This window comes from Eriocheir sinensis, chromosome 32, assembly GCF_024679095.1.
Source record: "Eriocheir sinensis breed Jianghai 21 chromosome 32, ASM2467909v1, whole genome shotgun sequence".
Lineage (NCBI taxonomy): Eukaryota > Metazoa > Arthropoda > Malacostraca > Decapoda > Varunidae > Eriocheir > Eriocheir sinensis.
In genome coordinates, this window is record NC_066540.1 from 8,271,212 (window position 1) to 8,292,794 (window position 21,583).

At 43.8% G+C, this 21,583-nt stretch overlaps 1 protein-coding gene and 1 long non-coding RNA gene across 5 annotated transcripts in view; one reads left to right on the plus strand and one right to left on the minus strand.

The window, feature by feature from the left end:
* Positions 1-223: 223 nt before the first annotated feature.
* On the minus strand, positions 224-3,507 carry LOC127006098 (uncharacterized). The gene is made up of 4 exons (XR_007759068.1): positions 1,319-3,507; positions 1,030-1,269; positions 730-910; positions 224-335 (listed from the first exon to the last, which is right to left on the minus strand). It is a non-coding gene; the product is annotated as an uncharacterized LOC127006098 (long non-coding RNA).
* Positions 3,508-5,805: 2,298 nt separating this feature from the next.
* Positions 5,806-21,583, plus strand: part of LOC127006099 (isocitrate dehydrogenase [NAD] subunit beta, mitochondrial-like) — a 29,383-nt gene continuing 13,605 nt past the window's right edge. For 3 of the 4 annotated variants that reach the window (XM_050875607.1, XM_050875605.1, XM_050875606.1), the window contains exons 1-4: positions 5,806-5,908; positions 9,789-9,857; positions 16,595-16,878; positions 21,233-21,539. In XM_050875607.1, coding sequence (XP_050731564.1) covers positions 5,864-5,908; positions 9,789-9,857; positions 16,595-16,878; positions 21,233-21,539 — 705 coding nt within the window. In that variant the 5' untranslated portion in view covers positions 5,806-5,863. The remainder of the gene's footprint in view (positions 5,909-9,788; positions 9,858-16,594; positions 16,879-21,232; positions 21,540-21,583) is intronic. The other variant, XM_050875604.1, reaches the window with a different exon arrangement.

A 21,583-nucleotide genomic window follows, 5' to 3' on the forward strand; every position in this document is an offset into this window, starting at 1 on the left:
ACCCTCCTGAAGCCACTCAAACAAACTCTTCCCAGCCACCTTCCTGAAGCCACTCAAACAAACTCCTCCGTGCCACCTTCCTGAAGCCACTCAAACAAGCTCTTCCCTGCCACCTTCCTGAAGCCACTCAAACAAACTCTTCCCTGCCACCCTCCTGAAGCCACTCAAACAAACTCTTCCCTGCCCGTTTCATGATGCCACTCAAACAAACTCTTCCCTGCCACCTTCCTGAAGCCACTCAAACAAACTCTTCCCTGCCACCTTCCTGAAGCCACTCAAACAAACTCTTCCCTGCCACCTTCCTGAAGCCACTCAAACAAGCTCTTCCCTGCCACCTTCCTGAAGCCACTCAAACAAACTCTTCCCTGCCACCTTCCTGAAGCCACTCAAACAAACTCTTCCCTGCCACCTTCCTGAAGCCACTCAAACAAACTCTTCCCTGCCACCTTCCTGAAGCCACTCAAACAAACTCTTCCCTGCCACCCTCCTGAAGCCACTCAAACAAACTCTTCCCTGCCACCTTCCTGAAGCCACTCAAACAAACTCTTCCTGCCACCCTCCTGAAGCCACTCAAACAAACTCTTCCCCACCTTCCTGAAGCCACTCAAACAAACTCTTCCCTGCCACCCCACTCAAACAACCTCTTCCCTGCCACCTTCCTGAAGCCACTCAAACAAACTCTTCCCTGCCACCCTCCTGAAGCCACTCAAACAAACTCTTCCCTGCCACCTTCCTGAAGCCACTCAAACAAGCTCTTCCCTGCCACCTTCCTGAAGCCACTCAAACAAACTCTTCCCTGCCACCTTCCTGAAGCCACTCAAACAAACTCTTCCCTGCCACCTTCCTGAAGCCACTCAAACTCTTCCCTGCCACCTTCCTGAAGCCACTCAAACAAACTCTTCCCTGCCACCTTCCTGAAGCCACTCAAACTCTTCCCTGCCACCTTCCTGAAGCCACTCAAACAAACTCTTCCCTGCCACCTTCCTGAAGCCACCTTCCTGAAGCCACTCAAACAAACTTCCCTGCCACCTTCCTGAAGCCACTCAAACCCTTCCCTACCACCTTCCTGAAGCCACTCAAACAAACTCTTCCCTGCCACCTTCCTGAAGCCACTCAAACAAACTCTTCCCTGCCACCTTCCTGAAGCCACTCAAACAAACTCTTCCCTGCCACCTTCCTGAAGCCACTCAAACCCTTCCCTACCACCTTCCTGAAGCCACTCAAACAAACTCTTCCCTGCCACCTTCCTGAAGCCACTCAAACTCTTCCCTGCCACCTTCCTGAAGCCACTCAAACCCTTCCCTACCACCTTCCTGACCTGCCACCTTCCTGAAGCCACTCAAACCCTTCCCTACCACCTTCCTGAAGCCACTCAAACAAACCCTTCCCTGCCACCTTCCTGAAGCCACTCAAACTCTTCCCTGTTACCTTCCTAAAGCCATGCAAACTCTTCAGCCACTCTGCCAGCCATTTAAACTTCTCTCACCCTGCCTGAAACTTAAATGCTCCCCTGTCACCTTGCCAGCCACTCTAATCCTTCCCTGTCACACTGCCAGCACTCAAATTCTTCCCTTTCACCTTACCAGTAATTTGAACTCTTTCCTGCCACCCTGCCAGCCACTCAAATTCTTCCCTGTCACCCTGCCAGCCATGCATACTCTTCCATGTCACTGTGCTAGCAACTCAAGCTCTTTCCTGCCACACTGCCAGCCACTCAAACTTCCCTGCCACCCTGCCAGCGACCACATCGCTTCCCTGTCACCCTGCAACCCTGTCAAACTACCAGCTATTGAGTCTCTTCTGTGTCACCTTGCCAGCAATTCAAGCTCCTGTCACCCTGCCAGCCACTCAAATTCTTCCCTGTCACCCTGCCAGCCATGCATAATCTTCCATGTCACTGTGTTAGCAACTCAAGCTCTTTCTTGCCACCCTGCCAGCCACTTAAGCTCTTTCCTGCCACCCTTCCAGCAACTACATCTCTTCCCTGTCACATTGCAGCCCTGTCAAACTACCAGCAATTCAGTCTTTTCTATGGCACCCTGTCAGCCACTCAAACTCTTCCCTGCCACTCTGCCTGCAGCTATAACTCTTCCCTGTCACCCTGCCAGCAATTCAAACTCTTCCCTGCCACCCTGCCAATAACTAATTCTCTTTCCTGACATCCAGTCAGCAACTCTGATTCTTCCCTGTCACCCTGCCAGCCCCACAAACTTTTCCCTATTACCTTGTCAGATTTTGGAAACTCTTTCCTGTGAATCTATGAGACTCAAACTCTCCTGTCACCCTGCCAGTCACTCAAACTCTTTCCTGTCATCCTGTCAGCCACCCAAACTCTTCCCTGTCATCATTCCAGCCATTTACTCTCTTCCCTGTCACCCTGCCAAGCACTCAAACTCTTCTTAGTCATCCAGCAAGCCATTTACCTTCAAGTCTCTTCCCTGTCACCCTGCCAGACACCCAAACTATTCCCTGTCACCCTGCCAGACATTCAATTTCTTTCCTGTCACCCTATAAACCAAACAAAATCTACCCTGTCATCCTGCCGGCCACTCAGAATCTTCCCTGAAACCCTCCAAGACAACCCTTTCAACAACCTTTTCCCTGTCACCCTGCCAGCCACTCAAACTCTTCACTATTACCCTACCAACCATGTAAACTCTTCCCAGTCATCCTGCCAAATACTCAAACCCTTCCCTGTCACCGTGCCTTCCACTCAAACTCATAGGTGTCACCCTGCCAGCCATTGAAACTTCCCTATCAGCCTAAAAGACATGCAAACTCCTCCATGTCATCATTATAGTTACTAAAACTCTATCCTATCACCCTCCGAGCCACTCGAAACCTTCCCAGTCTCCATGCCAGCCATTCAAACTCTACGCAGTCACCCTGCCAGTGACAAATTCCCTTCCCTGTCACCCTGCCAGCAATTCAAACTCCCTCCTGCCACACTGCCAGTGACTAACTCTCTTCCCTGCCACCTTGCCAGGCACTCATACTCTTCCCTGTCACCCTGCCAGTCATGAAAACTTCCTTGTCACCCTGCCAACCATGACAACTTCCCTGTCACCCTGCCAGCCACTCAAACTATAACCTTTTAGCCTTCCAACAACTCACACTCTTCTGTCACCCTGCCAGCCACTGAAACTCTTCCCTGCCATCCACTCAAACTCTCTTTCTTGTCACTGCCAGCCACACAAACTTCCCTGTCACTCTGCCAGCCACACAAACTCTTCCTTGTCACTGCCAGCCACACAAACTCTTCCTTGTCACTGCCAGCCACACAAACTCTTCCCTGTCACTCTGCCAGCCACACAAACTCTTCCTTGTCACTCTGCCAGCCACACAAACTCTTCCTTGTCACTCTGCCAGCCACACAAACTCTTCCTTGTCACTCTGCCAGCCACACAAACTCTTCCCTGTCACCCTGCCAGCCACACAAACTCTTCCTTGTCACTGCCAGCCACACAAACTCTTCCTTGTCACTGCCAGCCACACAAACTCTTCCTTGTCACTGCCAGCCACACAAACTCTTCCCTGTCACTGCCAGCCACACAAACTCTTCCCTGTCACTGCCAGCCACACAAACTCTTCCCTGTCACTGCCAGCCACACAAACTCTTCCCTGTCACTGCCAGCCACACAAACTCTTCCGTGTCGCTGCCAGCCACACAAACTCTTCCTTGTCACTCCGACAGTCACACACTCTTCCTTGTCACTGCCAGCCACACAAACTCTTCCTTGTCACTGCCAGCCACACAAACTCTTCCTTGTCACTCTGCCAGCCACACAAACTCTTCCTTGTCACTGCCAGCCACACAAACTCTTCCTTGTCACTGCCAGCCACACAAACTCTTCCTTGTCACTGCCAGCCACACAAACTCTTCCTTGTCACTGCCAGCCACACAAACTCTTCCTTGTCACTGCCAGCCACACAAACTCTTCCTTGTCACTGCCAGCCACACAAACTCTTCCTTGTCACTGCCAGCCACACAAACTCTTCCTTGTCACTGCCAGCCACACAAACTCTTCCTTGTCACTCTGCCAGCCACACAAACTCTTCCTTGTCACTCTGCCAGCCACACAAACTCTTCCCTGTCACTCTGCCAGCCACACAAACTCTTCCTTGTCACTGCCAGCCACACAAACTCTTCCTTGTCACTGCCAGCCACACAAACTTCCTTGTCACTCTGCCAGCCACACAAACTCTTCCCTGTCACCCTGCCAGCCACACAAACTCTTCCTTGTCACTGCCAGCCACACAAACTCTTCCTTGTCACTGCCAGCCACACAAACTCTTCCCTGCCACCCTGCCAGCCACACAAACTCTTCCCTGTCACTCTGCCAGCCACACAAACTCTTCCCTGTCACTCTGCCAGCCACACACACTCTTCCCTGTCACTCTGCCAGCCACACAAACTCTTCCCTGCCACCCTGCCAGCCACACAAACTCTTCCCTGTCACTCTGCCAGCCACACAAACTCTTCCCTGTCACTCTGCCAGCCACACAAACTCTTCCCTGTCACTCTGCCAGCCACACAAACTCTTCCCTGCCACCCTGCCAGCCACACAAACTCTTCCCTGTCACTCTGCCAGCCACACAAACTCTTCCCTGTCACCCTACCAGCCACACAAACTCTTCCCTGTCACCCTACCAGCCACACAAACTCTTCCCTGTCACCCTACCAGCCACACAAACTCTTCCTTGTCACTGCCACCCACACAAACTCTTCCTTGTCACTCTGCCAGCCACACAAACTCTTCCCTGCCACCCTGCCAGCCACACAAACTCTTCCCTGTCACTCTGCCAGCCACACAAACTCTTCCTTGTCACTGCCACCCACACAAACTTCCTTGTCACTCTGCCAGCCACACAAACTTCCCTGCCACCCTGCCAGCCACACAAACTCTTCCCTGTCACTCTGTCAGCCACACAAACTCTTCCCTGTCACCCTACCAGCCACACAAACTTTTCCCTGTCACTCTGCCAGCCACACAAACTTCCCTGTCACCCTGCCAGCCACACAAACTCTTCCTTGTCACCCTGCCAGCCACACAAACTCTTCCAAAAGAAATGTTAAACCAGATAATTATATATATTTTCGTGGTCTTTTTTGATAAACTCTTCCATTCGTTCCTTCCCAATCCAACAAAGTAGTTCGTTTTATTTTTATTTTTTACCAAAACGAATGAAAAATTACTTATAGCTGGGCACTGAAAAAAAAAAATGCATGGAAGTGTTTTATCTCGTCCTACTGTGTGGTGCTACAATAAAATCATATATGAATTTTATAGATTTTTTTTTTTGGGGGGGGGGTATTTCGTTGGGGATATACCCCAATGGAGGAAGGCGGTGCTATTTTTTTTTTTTTTTTTCGTTGGGGAGGAAGGCGGTGTATGCCGCACAACCACCCAGACGGCTGGTAGAGAGATGCCCAATCCTTTCAAGGAGGAGGCTCAACAACGGGGCTGATCGAGGGTGTCGGAAAGAGCCCACCTTTCCACCCCCATGGCACCTGGCATGTCTCGAACCTACGCTCTAGCACCCCGCTGAATTTTATAGAGAAACAAGAAACATAAATTGTGTAGATACGCTTAGATTAAATTAGGTTCTTCAGTGAATATCATGTTAATGAACTTAATGAGAAAACTGTGATATTGTTTGATGAAAACATTTATATACTGGCTGTTTGCTTGCAGGAAGGTGCTTGTTCCTATATACTCTCTGTATAACCAAATAAAGTGAAAAACGGAACATAAATAAAGATGTTCATATTTTTTAGCACCATTTAAACAAAAGTAGTGCTAAGTTAAAAATACGTACAGGGTTTCCCAATTCCTAAATTCCGAGAAGCAGCAGAAGCAGCATGATGGCCGCCGCCAGCAGGAGAGTGTTGTCCTCGCTCCAGGCCGTGAGTACCGCGTCCAGCCCGGCCAGGGGGGTGGGCGGGGGGTGCACGGGGGTTGTGGTGGTGCTGGCGTCACAGTAAACACGATAACCATGATGCAGCTCAGTACTTGTGGTATATCACGGCCTCAAAAGTTCCCTGCCACTCAGCCGGCAGACACTTTCTTATTGGCGTCCATTGAAACATGCACTTTTCAGCACCGGCGCCTCCCCCTCTGCCTGCAGGGGTCTTGGCGGCATGACCAGACACACGCAATGGGCGGCGGCTCGTCCGGTGCAAATGCCTAGAGGGGCGCGTCCTGTGGCCGGGCCTCGGGGCCGTGCTGGACCGTATTAATAGACACTTGCAGGTTTCCTTCTGCAAGGGCCACCAAGAGCTCTTCTAGTCGCGGTTATTTTCTGATTTTCCAGAAGGTGGAGCAATCTGCATTATATATTTTTACCATGTAATAGCTTTGTTGTTTATGGTTATAGTCTCTGATGTAGGATTCATAACCAAGATTTAAGATTAAAGCCCCGTTCACTCTGTGCCGACTCAGGGCCACAACAACCCACGACTCTAGGGTACACGAGGTCTTGGGTGTTGATGTGAAAGGGTCAGGCATGTCTTGAAAGAGGTCTTGAGACTGCTGTGCTGACGTTGTGACGGGAGTCTGGAGTCGTGAGGGTTAGCGCAAAAAAGTATTCCATGCTAAACTTTCTTGACGAGTTGGCAAGAGTCTGGACCAACCGTCACTTCTGGTTGAGGCCTGAGGGAGGTCAGGGGCAGTTGTCAAGACTGTCATCAACAGTCTTGGCTTGTCTTGAGACAGTCGTGACAACTGTTGGGGCCATTTTTCAAATTTTTACCATTTCCTGTCGACACAGTCGTCTGTGCTGACTACTTAAGAATGATGAGGGACTGTCGTGACGACAGTCTTCACCTAATGAAGGACGTTCGTGACGACTGTTGGCTCAGAAATATTGGCTAACACTGCCACCATCAAGAAATTTATATTTTCATTTTGCAATCACAAGCACAATAACAACTGGGCATTGTTACGTTTCGCTGGCACAAACTTGAGAGCCACACAGTACGCACGCACTCCTTTTGCCTCGATCTCTCTTGTGTTGAATGACACAACTAGGATTGCCACCCTGTGGTCAGAAAAATGTGGAATGCAACATCTCACTCTCCAATACAGAATGGATCCATATTTAAAGGACCTTGTGGCAACCCTAAAATTTCTTGAGCATGCAATGAGTGACAGCCGCAGCACGCTGCTGGTGGAGGCAAAAGGGAGGGGGGAGGGACGTTATGTCGCGTATTTTACACGTATTTTAGGACGAACCTTTGACAAATTTTACGGGCTGGTTTTGTGATTAACCAAAAAATGCACTCACTACAATTTTAAGATACTGATTATTATCTGCTTGACCATTCAGATAACAAAATACCATACGGAGCAAATGCCATTCCGTATTGGTTCAAAACGGAATTATACATTTCATTCTCGAATACAGAGTGATTCTGTATTTTAAGGAACAGCAAGGCTGCCGCCAAGACAGTCGCGAAGACCGTTGGCCAACTCCTTGGCAACTGTCGGCCAGCTAGTCGGCCAACCAGTTGACAGACAATCTGGAAGACTGTTGTCAAGACCATCTGCAACTGTCGGCCAAGTGGTCGGCTGATTCGTGGTGTCATAGACACCACAATGTTTAAAAAAATTGACCGTTGAGACTCGTCTTGAGACTAGTTGGCCGAATGTCCCAGACAGTCAGCTATCATGGTAGCCGACACCAAGATGTCAAAAAATTCTTGGAGCGTGGGAGCTGACTTGTCAAATACAGAAGTCGCTGGGTTGTCGTGGCCCAGAGTCAGCACAGTGTGAATGGAGCTTTAGAAGATTTTCTTGTATTGGTCAAGTTACTTTTGAGCATATAAGCTTTTGTATTGAGGATGATGAAGTGCACTTACTTGACAATTTGCTTGACATGAACAAATCAACCCAGCTCTTTAAGGCTGTAAAAGTACCCTCTGAAGGCTTTTACATTTTAGGCAGAATTAAACATGATTTCTAGAAGTTAGAAGGAATCTTTCCTTTGTAAGCTACATGTCACTTTCAAAGTTTTTACTAGTGCAGCCCCAAAGTGTGCCTCCATGGTGCAGCAGTTAGCGTGCCCAGCTGAATATTTGAATCCTGGCCGGGCAGTCGGCATGCAGCTCACCCAGCTGTTAATCCTCCCTTTTAACGCTGGTCGATAAATTGATTCCTGTGGAAGGCACACTATGGTAACCCATATATCACACTGCTCCTGTGTCCTGGGTTAACGGGTGTTTACCCACCAAAGGCTCAAGGATCGCCTTAACAAAGATGAGCACTGAGGTCATGTTCATCTATAGCGTATGCCCCCAACCTTACCCAGATCCTTAGTTAAAACTCCACTCTTACATTAACCTTACTCTGATGGTGGGCACTGTTTTTTTCTGGTAGGCTGTAACATGCTTTTCATCTGTCTTTAAAACCGTTTACACTGCAAATTACCTGTTTCTCAGATAATTGTTTCTTATGTACTTGAATCTTGCCACTGTGACACTTCACCACATTGTACTTTGCTCTAAGTTGCCATTTCTCCTCAGTCACTGCTGTCACACAGTGATCTAATAGATCTAATCAAATTCTATTTATTTATATCTCAGACGCCTCCATGGGGTGGCTGCAACAGAAGTGTCTCCATCTCACTTTGTTCTGGCACTCCCTCTCAGCATATTCAATCCTGCTACTTCCAACTCTCTTGCTCCAATACTCGCTCACCCTATTGATCCACTTTACATGTGGTCCTCCCCTAAAACCCCCTCCCTTTGGCAGAAATGTTATGATTAATTTTTACAATAATTATGAGTAGTATACCTTGCACTATGCTATTGTCACTGGCAGCAGAGTAGCCTATGCATTATAATCTCTTTGTGGGGTAGGCGGTGGCTGAGTGGTAGTGTGCTGGGCCCACATTCACTGCGTGATGGACACGGTGGATTTGAATCCCCATGCTACCACCTCAGATTTTTCAGTCACTGCTGAGTGGCTTAAAACTACCCACATGCTGTCCTGAAGACCACCCATCAACCTAGACTCTAGAGGAAACCGTCCAAGTGAATCAAGAAGGAGTTCCAGGGAGCAGCATGAGCCAAGAGAAGATGGCGCCACTATAAATGCTTGCATGCGCCATGACGGGCTGGGGCCGACTACCATCCAGGCCCCTCAAAAGAGCCTGCCGACACTATAGGCGTACACATAAAAAAAAGTACAGTTTGCTCATGCATATGGCAAGGATATAGAGGCCTTGGAAATTTGCACTTAACATTTTTTTGTATAGTGAAGAGCAACGGCAATTCAAGTCAAGAAGTCTTTGACAGATTAGCTTGGCCCATAGTGTTATGGAGTCACTCAGCAAGTATGTGGTACTGTCAATACCTTTGCAGAAAGACAGGAGCTTATGCTGGAATGACTTTGTCAAACTGGTACTGAATAGAGGTCTGTGAATGCCAATTTCTATATAGGCATGCGGCATGCTACCCAGAAGTTGACGATGCCCTCTGGGTTGTTTCTGTAAAGAAAATCGTGAGTGGAGAAGCCCAAACAGGCACCCACAAAGTTTGTGGCCAGAACAAGATGATGTATCATGCTGTGATTTACTTGTTATGGGAAAAGTGTCTACATATAGACTTACTATGAGGAACCTCCAGTGATGGTGTGAGAGGGCGGGTGAGGCAATGCACCCCACAGTGTATGCCTCCATTGACTGATTTGTTTGACTCTTGAATTTCCAATAGTAATTGATTTAAACTATTATACCCACTGGTGACAGCAGGTAAGATTGTACCTATATACTTTCTTCTTTTACAGCTGGAGCCTATGGTGAGGAATGTCCAGCCCCGGAGTTTCCACAACATTGCTCCACTTACCTCTGCCCATGTGAGTGTTCTTCATGTTGGTGTTGTGGGGGTGGGCAGAGTCCTCACCTCAGTGTAGTTCTTTCTGGCTGGATTTATGTCTTTAGGAATGTTGTTAGATGACTTTCTTCTTTTAACAGATTCATCTATTTTCAGAAAATTTTGTTAATTCCCAGTCTTAGTATCATCATCATTATCTTGCTCATCCTTGTATGACATCACTTAAAGTACTTGTGGAGTTGAGAAAACCTTGGCTACTAGAAATGGATATTGTCACATGAGGAAAGACCTCAGATTTGCCATCACAAACTAATTTTGACCAATACCGATACCCCAATATTTGACCCATACCGATACCTGTGCACTGATTTTTCTTATACAACATTTCCAGCAGCTAAAGGGTTAAAAAAAAAGACCCATTATTATTATTATTATTATTATTATTATTATTATTATTATTATTATTATTATTATTATTATTATTATTATATATATTTATATTTTTTATATATATATATTTATATATATATATATATATATATATATATATATATATATATATATATATATATATATATATATATATATATATATATATATATATATATATATATATATATATATATATATATATATATATATATATATATATATATATATATATATATATATATATATATATATATATATATATATATATGATGTGTTCTTTGGACATTATTCTAATATTTTTCATCTGTGCCTCCCTGATTCTGAAGCCTTCAAGTGGGGTGAGTTTTATTTTCATGCATTATTGTAGTTGCTGGAGCATCATTTATTGTTGTTTGTTCTATAGATTACTGAGAATATAAAAAATCATTCTACAGTAGGTTTTTACCATTAATAATTTACAATAATGTTTTGATAATAATGGCAAGATAGAATATGTACTAAGAATATTTTTTTAATCCTTTCAAAGTTTTGCTTGAAGGAAGCACCTAGGCTCATTTTGGGTTTTTGTTTGCCATCATCTTGATGACGTAGTTGTTAGACTTGTGTCCTGGCTGTGGCCAAGAATATATCATAAGAGGTTATTGGTGCTGCGACCACAGCACTTTTATCCATATACCCATTTGAAATCTTTTTGTCTACTGATTTTCAGCTGAAATTATAAAAATCATTGATAAATTGATGTGACTAATATAAAACTCACCTTAACCCCTAGACTATGTGTGTATTTACTTAACACAAACTATTTCCTGCCGGAGCATATCAGTGAATGTAGCAAAATTGGGTCATGTGTGTTTCCTCTATTCCCATCCTAAATTTTAGCAAATGGTAACCTTGTATCTGTCAGTCCACCCCAGCTGGCGAGAGATACGAAAATTGTGTGAAAACAAAGTGTCGTAAAGAAACATCGCATCAATTTTGACATTTTTTCTCTGAAACTACTGAACATTCAGCATAAAGCTGTACTGTGCTAAAATCAGACATTTTTGTTGATCATCAGTGTTATTTTTGCATCTGGAAATGCCCCCAAAATATCCGTATATCTGAAATTATCCAGAAACACACCGCTAATGCACCCTCACCCACATTCCCACTTTTGCTCCCATTACTGAGATTTACAACATCAATCATTGTCAAGTTCAAGTTAAACTGAATTAATTATATCAAAATAAACTTGATCGAAGTTATAGTATTGGAGTAATTGAGCACCCCCAAAATATTACTTCAGCGTTCGGCTTCTACTAAGAAAACCTATCAGTTGTAGGAGTCGCGGCAACAAACACCCGTGGTGTAAGGGTTAAATAAGTTAATGATGTATTTGGTGTGATCATTATTCAGAATATTTTGCCTGGAGGCTACTGTGGCATACTGCTCACCCTATCTACCCTGGCAGCTCATTCCAGGCTCAAACACCTCCATCAACACATCATCAAACATGTCAAAGCCATCCCTTGCAACCACTTTTTATAGAGGTGAAAATGCCACACAACAGCTGACACAATTTTATAGCAGAGTGTGAGAACTTCTGAAGTAATGGGTGACGTGGCCACGACTAAGAATAAGAGACATTAACTAGAAAAGTTCACTGAGCATTGTTATTGTACCCACATGTACAAACACGTTCTCTGCGACTCAGAGGTACCAAAAACAGAGTTCATGAAGCCAAAATGTGAGAGTGGTCATATCAAGCAGATTAGTACAGTGAACTCTTGAAGTGACTCAACACTGTTTACATTTTGGTTGAGAGTCAGAGAGGATGTGTAATGCATTGTGAGTAAAACAATGCTGGGTAAACCATCCTTAATATTGTCCCTTATCTTTGGTCTCTGCCAGGTTACCCACGAGCTCAGAAGTTGTTGCGTTTTGTGGTTCATGGTGGTTTGTCTGCCATTGGTTGATATATTCTCCTCTGTGAGAAGTGATGGTAAGGGTTGGCTTTGACAGGCTTAACCCCTCTGGAACCAGCAGCGGTGGTAATCTTGTTGCTGCCAGGACCGGCCCTCCAACGCTAAACACCGAAAATAGCCTGTATTCACACACTCCTTATTCAACCTACAATGAACAAGCAAATGAAACAGACTTTTTCCTCACTATTAAGTCTTCCTCTTTCTAATGATGTCATCCAGAGGTCTACATGCCATGGTTATGGAGGGACAGCGAGTTAAAGAGGAGAGAATTTTGGCAGGAACGGCCACTTGCCTTCCATGCGTCTGCTTTAGCTGCTTGGCCATGGTCAGGTCGTAATGATAACGGGTGCCCTGAGCTCTATTTACGCAAGCTAGACTAAAATATAAGCTCCCTTCACGCAATACAGCCCCTATTGTGTGTGGTTAGCGGGCAGGTAATATGTGTGGCATTGAGGTCCGAGGGCGGGAGAGTGCGAGCAGAAAATCGGACTCGTCGGAGTCAGTGTCACTGCTTGCGGCCATGATGAGAGCAGAGCCAGAGACTGATAGAGTAGCTGAATTAACTTGAGCAGAGTTCTCAATGAATGAATTACAAAAAATAGCAAAAAGTAGCTAAATTTGGCGTGAAAATAGCAAGGTTTTTATAACTGCCTCCGGTCCTCGCCCAGCAAAGTGGCTATAGCTGCCTCCGGTCCTTTAGGGGTTAATGATGACTTGTGTTGATGGAAATGCGTGGGCAAGGCATGTGAGGCCAGAGTGTAGGCAGGGCCACTGGTATGCCACAGTAACCTCCATGTACAAGCCTCAGAACAATATCTCATGAATTCCTTTAAGGTGAGCATTTTATTGTACACATTGATTTAATGAAGATTTTTATTAGTTCAACTAAAAAAAAAAATTGTTAGAGGGCTTTAAAATGTAGAAAAAATAGGTGAAAGTCTTGAGATTGCAACACCATATAACCCTTTATGCATGTATTTCAATGTCATCCAAATTGTTTTCATTGGTGAGGGTGTTTCTGAGGCACCAATTATGATAGTGGTGAGATCCTACTATGTTTGTTTAAGTGTATCATTTCATTAGTGTTCCTCTTGATGTAGTTGGCTCTAGATGATGATGACTTAAAAAATAGTCTTCAGCTTTTCAGATATGTTTTATTATCTATGTAATATTGTTCCTCTTAATGCATTTTGCTTTCTGATTCAACCTCCTACCCATTCTATCTGTTCTTCATCTCCAGTTCTCTCTCAGGCTGATCTGGCCCTAAGCCCCTCCTACAGTGATTTTCTGCAATGTGCTGAGTACTCTGTCTCCCACTCTATGCTGATTATTCTACTCTGGTTTACTCTACAGTTGGGGAGAAGATTCTCTCACCAGCAGTTACATAATTCAAGGCTACAGGCTACAAAGTGCCCAACCTCTGACTTGCTATTATCTCTTGAATGGGACAGAAAGAAGTTTGTGTCCTTCAGTGCCTCGAAAACTCAATCAACTGACAGCCCAATACAACTTTTCAAACATATATCTTCTTTAATAAGGAACAATATTATTCTGCTAACTCTGTCATGTGCATCAGAGACGTGGACATTAAATGCAGCACAGCAATCGAGAATGTGTGCAGTGGAAATGAGTTTCATAAGAGGTTCATGTGGTGTTTCAGGATGGGATGGAGAAAGGAATGAAAGCATGTATGGGAGGTTTGGTATGGGTGTGACAGCGAAAAGAATGGATTGTGGAGCTGTCGAATGGGTGTAGTGTGGTGCGCTGAGATGGTTTGGACGTGATGAAAATGAAGGAGAATGAATTTGTGAAGAGAATGTATGAGGGAGGGGATGTTAGGGGGAAGAGCACATGTGAAGTGAATCAATAGGGTGAGCAAGTATTGGAGTGAGAGAGTTGGAAGTAGCAGAATTGAGTGCCCTGAGAGGGAGTGCCAGAACAGGGAGAAATGGAGACATTTCTGTTACTGCCACCCCCTGGAGGAAAGTTCTTGTGAAGGTGTAGGGTGTCGGAGATATAGATAGGTAGATAGCTTCTATTCTTTGAAAACAAACAGCTATTCCCTTCTTCTATAGAAAACATTCTCTGTCCATCCTTAACTCAAACTCAACGGAAAACTTCATATCTCATCTCTTGCTTATTCAGCTGCATTCAGATACATTCTATATTGTCTCCAATAGGTCATTTCTCCCTCTCAGATGCTGTCTGTATACAAGGGCTCTGTCTGCCATCACATGGAGTATGCATCTCATGTGTGGGGGTTCAATACACACATAGGTCTTTGGGGACATAGTGGAGTCAGACTTTTCACCTCATCAGCTCTTCCTTTTGCTGACATGTCTGTTACTTCTTAATTTCCACAGCAATTCAGAATTCAATGTTTCAATACCTCTTTCCGTCTTCCATTGACATTTTCCTGCTAACTTCTCTTCTGAACTTACTAACTGCATGCCTCCACCCCTCCTGCTGCCCAGCTGCTTGCAATGCTTTACTCTAGCTCACCCTCCTACCCTGATAAGAATAGTTGTGAGTAATGGTTTTCCAGAAAAGGAAAGCTGAAGCAGTATATTTTTTTCCAACACCATGCAGAATATTTAGGATGAGTAGAACAAGATGTAACAATGCTTAGGAAGAGAGGGGGTGGTGAAGGTGGAGTGTTTTAGTACAAGGAAAGGGGGAAAGTGAGAAAATCAATAGATTGTTGACTTAAGATAAACTTTGAAAACTTATTTCAGCAAGGAAGAGAATATGAAGTTTTAGAGTGGATATTGAGTTCCATATATAGGAAACTAGAACCAAACCCTGAATGTTGCAGAGACTATTAGAGTTCTGATCAGTCAGGAGTAGAGGCTGATCAGGGGACATTTGTGGTTCCTCTCCTAATTGGGGTTTTAGGTGTAGTGTTGAGCTAAGGTTATGATATTTTAAAGTGAAGTTGCTGTGTAATGTGCTTGTAGTGTTGTAGTGACCCTCTTAATGTGGAAAGCCCCTAAAAGCCCATTCGGCTCTTGAGCTGAACGATGGAGTAGTGGCTTCCCATCTGGCTGGTTGCAGGTTCAGTCTCCGACATTGAAAGTGTATGCTTCCCCTTTTCTGGACTGAGATCAATTTCTTGTACTTTTCCTGACAAGGAGATATCATCAGGGGTGAAAGTAAGCCGGTACACAGTGGTACGCCGTACCGGTAAGAGATATACAGCCGGTACGTAGGGGTACGCTTTTGAAGACACAGTACCTGCAAGAATCTAATCTTACTTTCACCCCTGGATATCATGAAAGATAAGAAATGAATCCTGGGCTTTACAAGGGGTGGCCAGGCGGCGGGCATCCTCTCCAGTATTGCCATGTCTCCCGTGTTGGGAGCTTCCTTCTCCAAGAAGGTCAACGAAAGATGAATAACGCCAGTAAATACACAGAAATTGATTTGGATTAAAGGGGAAAACAGTGTAGTGACCTGCCTGATGCAGCAAGCCCCTAAAAGCTCCTTAAGCTAGGGGTACCCCTCTTTAGCTGAATGGTAGAGTGCCGGCCTCCCATCTGCCTTGTCGCGTCTTCAGTACCAATGTTGGAAATGTTTGTTTCCCCTTTTTGGACTATAATCAGTTTTCTGTTTTTTTGTGACATGGACATTTTGTGACATGTTTTATGACCTTGTGAAAAATGGGAAGTGAATTCTGTGCATTACAATCATGTATAAATAGAAGAGCATGTATGTTTAAGAGTGCATGCTGAACTACTGTGGTGCTTTTGAACTGTATTGAGGAAAGCCTGAGAGGACACTAGAAGAACTTTCACTATCCCATAGCATGACAAAGCATAAGATCTGGTAAAGTGATTGAATTTAAGTACATAGGAGCAGTTCTGTTTAAGCATGAGAGCATGGAGGAAAGGGTGAAGGAGACATCAGCAAGTTTATTTATGACAAAAATAGGGTGACTTATCAGATTAGGCTAAGATATTGTGTCATTACAGGGTGCATTGAATTATGGAATTATGGGGGAAATTAAATTGAATTAATTGAAGGAACAGGGTGTCAGAAATATAGAGGAATGTACTCACTATCCCCTTTATTCACCACACGTAGCATGGAGTGTCTTACAGTCGTTACAGCAGGTGTGTCCTTGTCAGGCTTGGTTTTAGTAACAAGTGCTATATGCAACTGGTTGGGGTCACTGTGTGTAGGGGTACCCCGAACATTTATTAATCAAAACAATTAAGCTGTTAATGTTTGATACTGTAAGATCATCTCTTTACTGTATGCGGCTACAGTGGGGGGAGTATTATGGGGCCCCAAAATATAATCATTCTTAGGGTCCCCGGAAGATTAGAGCTGCCACTCATCTTCTTCAAACTCCTCTCCTCAGGCCGTTCCTGTGAGTAGGCCAGAGGGGCGCACCACGGCCACTCTGGTGCCAGGGGACGGTGTGGGGCCAGAGTTGTGCCAGGTGGTGTTAGATGTGTTCAAGAGTGCTGGGGTGCCTATGGACTTCAAGGAGTACCACCTGACTGAACTGTATGCACCGAGGTCTGACTCGCTGGAGGATGTAGTGGAGAGCATCAAGCACAATGGCCTGTGTCTGAAGGGCATCCTGGCTACTCCCGACCACAGCTCTGATGGAGAACTCAAGACCCTTAATATGAAGCTGAGGTGAGAGATGAACAGGAACAATGTGTGTGTGTGTGTGTGTGTGTGTGTGTGTGTTTACAAATTGATCTCATCTGTTTTTTTATTTTTGAGTCAAGCTTGTGTACTATCTGTCAAAACTATTTTGTCCTGTTTTTTTTTAACACTTAATGTTTTTGGCACACAACCTCTTCTGTTAATATATTCCACTGAAGTATTGATCTCTGGAAAGCAGAATTTTTTTCACATCTTGAACCTTTTCTGATACGACTTCTTGCCATGCCCTCATGAAGATGACATCATTAATGTTAATCTTTTACTTTCCTTTGACATATTTATATTGCCTTATCAGATCTATTTTTACTTCTCTCTTCTAGTGCTAGTAGCTTCTCATTCTTTCTTCAGAGCTGCTGCTCTTTTTACCTCTTCAGTCGTCTGAGCATGCTTTTTCTAATGTGGGATCCATAATCAATCACCCAGTCAATGGGGGCATATGCCTAGGGGTCAAGTTGCCTCAGCTACACAATGACCCCATTGCCAGTTATCCCCCTGAGCAAGTCTCCATGCAGGCACTCTTCCCATCCTAAGAGTCTCATGAGGGGACCCATCAACTTGTTCAAGCCACTAGCTTTGTGTGTGTCCCCTTGACTTCTCCACTTGGAACAGGCCTTTTCAGAAACAATTTGGAGAGCAGGGTTGACCCCTGAGTAGCATGCCACATGCTTGTTTAACTGGAGTTGGCGTTGGTGGACTATGCAAGTAATAGGCCATGATTCAGTCATGGCATAATCAGCGAGTTAACACAATACTATTCAAGCAATATTCCATGATACTGCAAAGACACTTATTCCCAAAGGTATCAACAGTGCCTCTTCAAGTCACTATTTAGTGTCCATGTCTCACAGTTGTAAAGTAAGACAGTGACAGTGAGCACAAACGACTCAAAGATCCAAATCTTCGTCCTTCTGCATAAGTATCAACAACACCATTCAGCTGACCCTCACTGTTTGTGGCCTTTGGTGAGGTCACATATTCATAGATTTTTAGAGTAAATTGATTTATATAAATCACAGGAGAATATATCCTGCACTCCTGTTTAAGGCAAAAAATAGAGAAAAAAGCCCACAAATCACTGAACCCACTCAGGGCAGTAAAGTAACAGATGTATGGTCTATTTAGATTGGAGAAGTGTCTTGATGCTCCCCTCTTGAAAGCATGCAAGTCACAGAAATGAAGAATACAAACTAAGGTGAGGGAAAGGGGAAAGGAAAGGCAGGTGTAGAAGGGAAAATATGCAGGGAATGTTTCTTTCTACTTTAATTTTTCACATACAAGCACAGTTGCCCCCGCTGTTAGTGTAGGATGTGTACCAAACTACTCCACATGAATAAGGCAAATTTGCAAATAAACTGAACGTTCCTCCAAAACCACTATTTTTGCTACTGAAGTTATCCCCATGTCTGTGTTTTAACCCATAAGTTGCAACACTTTCCTACTAGGCTATTCCTCAGTAACAGCAACTCATCTCATTTGACCTGAGCTACTTTCAAAGAGTGGGTCAGATTGGAGGTCAAGGCGACACCCTTCAACTTTGCCTTTCAAATTCGTGAGTCATCACCTGAGTAATGATGGAGGGAGGATGTAGTGAGAAGTTGCATAAAAATGTTACACCCAGCAAACCTCCCATGGCCAGAGTAAAGACTAGAGCTGTATCCATAGGGCCTCAATTGCTTACACTAGTAGCAGTAATGGGGAGTATGGCAAGGCATGCAAATAATAAGTCATAGCTACAAGAAAGATCATGGCACAGGTAACAGTCAAAACAGTGTCTGACACCCACCTTTCTTCACCCTCCCTCCTCCTGTCTGCACCACACATCCTCTTCCTCCCTTCCTGCCCTGTAACGCAGACGTGGCACAGCAATTGATCCGAGGCTTGAGGGAGCCTCACCTGAAGAGTCTACATAAATGGATGGACTATACATATCAGTATAACCTTTGTGATATTGTTACTTTGTAGGTGAAATTCTTTTGATATTTATTTTTCTCGATTTGAAGGAGAAATTTCTTTGATATAGTTTTCTATTACATGATGTTATAATCTTTTATTTTCCCTCAAAATTGTCTCTTGGGTGCCCAGTGTTTAGAATGCACTTCCTTGCATGGACAGCAGGGAAACAGTGCAGTGTGGCCAGCAGAGGATGGTGGTGGTATATTTGTGTGTGGCTGGAAACATGAGGCAAGAATATAAGGTTCATTTGCTTCAGTAAGCAGGGCAGGTTGTAGGAGACTTAGAAATACTGATAACCCTTGATCTCTGACCAAGGAAATAGTGTGTTCAATATAGAAACTATGAATAGAGTATTAGGCTTTATTTCTAGAAGCATTGATTTTATCATCAAACTGTACTATGCACTAGGGAGGCCTTACCTTGACTAAGTCATGCATTTTTTTCATATGATGGACAAATATAGTAGAGTTGGTGTGGAAAAGGATGACTAATATGCTTTAGGTGTGGATAAATAACCATGCAAAAACTGATTATAACATCTGACTTTAAATCCTCTTAAAGGGTGACTAAAAACATTTACCTGCACCCCCACCAAGCCTAGGTAAGCCAGTGGCACAAAAAAGTAGGGAAAAAATGTGTGTGGTGAGCTGGTAGATAAAGAAATGATGAAGACAACAACAAGAATTCATAGACAAGTTAGGTAGTGTATGAGTGGAGCTGACTGTAATTATGTTGTTTGTAAAAATATGAAGCAGGCTTTCAGAAAGAGGTTAGATATATGGATGGGCACAATAGATGGTGATATGTTTAAAGGACTTTCTTGAAGTAGATTGGCTAGTCTTTCGCAGACTAGTTTTCTTGTGCTTGCTATGGTATTTGAGTACACTGAATATGAAAAGAGGTCATGAAAGATGTAAGGAGAGCACTGAAATATGTTAGTATACCTGATTTTTATGAATGCAATGACCAGGAATTAGTCTAAGGATTGGATCATTGTCATATAGCCAGATAACAATGGTGTAACCAGATTTTGTACCGGGAGGGGAGAAAAGGCTGTGATGTATCCAAAGGGTTTAACTCTGTGGATACATCTTATCTCATACATAACCTTACCTGATTTTATGGGAAAACTTGAAGCTAGAAAAGAATCTGGTAAAGGAATTGTGAATAAAAAGAGACGGGTATTAGGAAAAGAGAATGGTAGAGTAAACAGATGTTGTATTTTAGGTGTGTAGGAGATTTTCTGTGAATAGTAAAGAAAGTATAGACATTATTAGGGAGCCTCAAGCTGGCATATTTAATGAGCGCTGATACTTTATCACACGATGCAGCATTAGGTTTAGTAGACTAAAAGATTGTGCAGTAGTAAAGTTTGGAGGAAGATATAGCATGACTGTGCCATAGTGTGTACAAGGTCCAGATAAACAAATATCCAATGGGCTACATCACTACTAGCAGTACATTGCAGTTTAAGGTAAAATGTGTGTGGTGTCATCATGACTCATCCCTTAAAGATTGGGTAATGAGTGACATGGAAAGTTTAGAAGAACAAATTTTTGCCCTCAAAGATTTTATGGCTCATAATTGCAAGCCTGTCTGACAGTGACATAATGCTTGTAGCAGGGAGCAAGCATTGACTGCTTTGGGGGCCAGTGCTTCCTATCATTTGTATTATTTATAGAAAACTTGATATTAGCAAGGTGTAAAGTCAAGGTTTCTAGAATACTTAATAAATGAGAACAGTATATAGATGTCTAATTGTTCAGGGGTAAATAATGCTGAGCTATGTAGTTTGTAATTTTTATTGTTTGAAAGTTAGAAAATGAGAGTCGTAGTATCTTGGCACAATTCAAAAAAGTTCAGGGAGGTGAAGGAAAACTTCAGCTCCTGTCAGCAGTGGTTTGCCTTATGTGTAAGATGTGCCAGCTGCTAAATTGTGAATTTATAAGTAACATAGCCATGCCAATTTTTGTTTTTCCAGAGTCTTGTCTCCATAACATTGAGACAACATCAGGTATAACACCCTAAACAAAAAAATGAGTCCTTTGTGACACCTAGTTAATACATTTTTTACTTCATGTTTTACTACTCTGTGTTTACCAAGGTTTCTTGAAATTTATGGAAGGATGAACAATGTGCTAGTATATATAGTTAGAAATAAATTAAGCTGTTTCGAAAACTTAATTTACAAAGGAAGGGAGAGAATTTACATAATTTAATTTCAGGAATTTAATTGGTTAAGTATTCAGGGCCTAAGAATAATACCAACGTCCATGGCCAGCTTTTATGGACACTAATTTTGTAAAATATATATAATAAAATCTGATCTTGTTCCACACATCATTATAACAAGCACTCATTCTTACAGAGATGAACTAGACTTGTACGCCAATGTGGTCCACATCAAATCACTGCCAGGCCTCAATGTGCGGCACAAGAATGTGGACATGGTGGTCATTAGGGAGCAGACGGAGGGGGAGTACTCGGCCCTGGAGCACGAGAGTGTGACAGGCGTGGTGGAGTGTCTCAAGATCATGACGAGGGACAAGTGCCGCCGCATTGCCAAGTTTGCCTTTGATTACGCCACCAAGCATGGTCGCAAGAAGGTGACGGCTGTGCACAAGGCTAACATCATGAAGCTGGGTGATGGCTTGTTTCTGAAGCAGTGTGAGGAGGTAAATGTTACTTGTCTGTTGTGCTTTATTTTACATAGCATTCA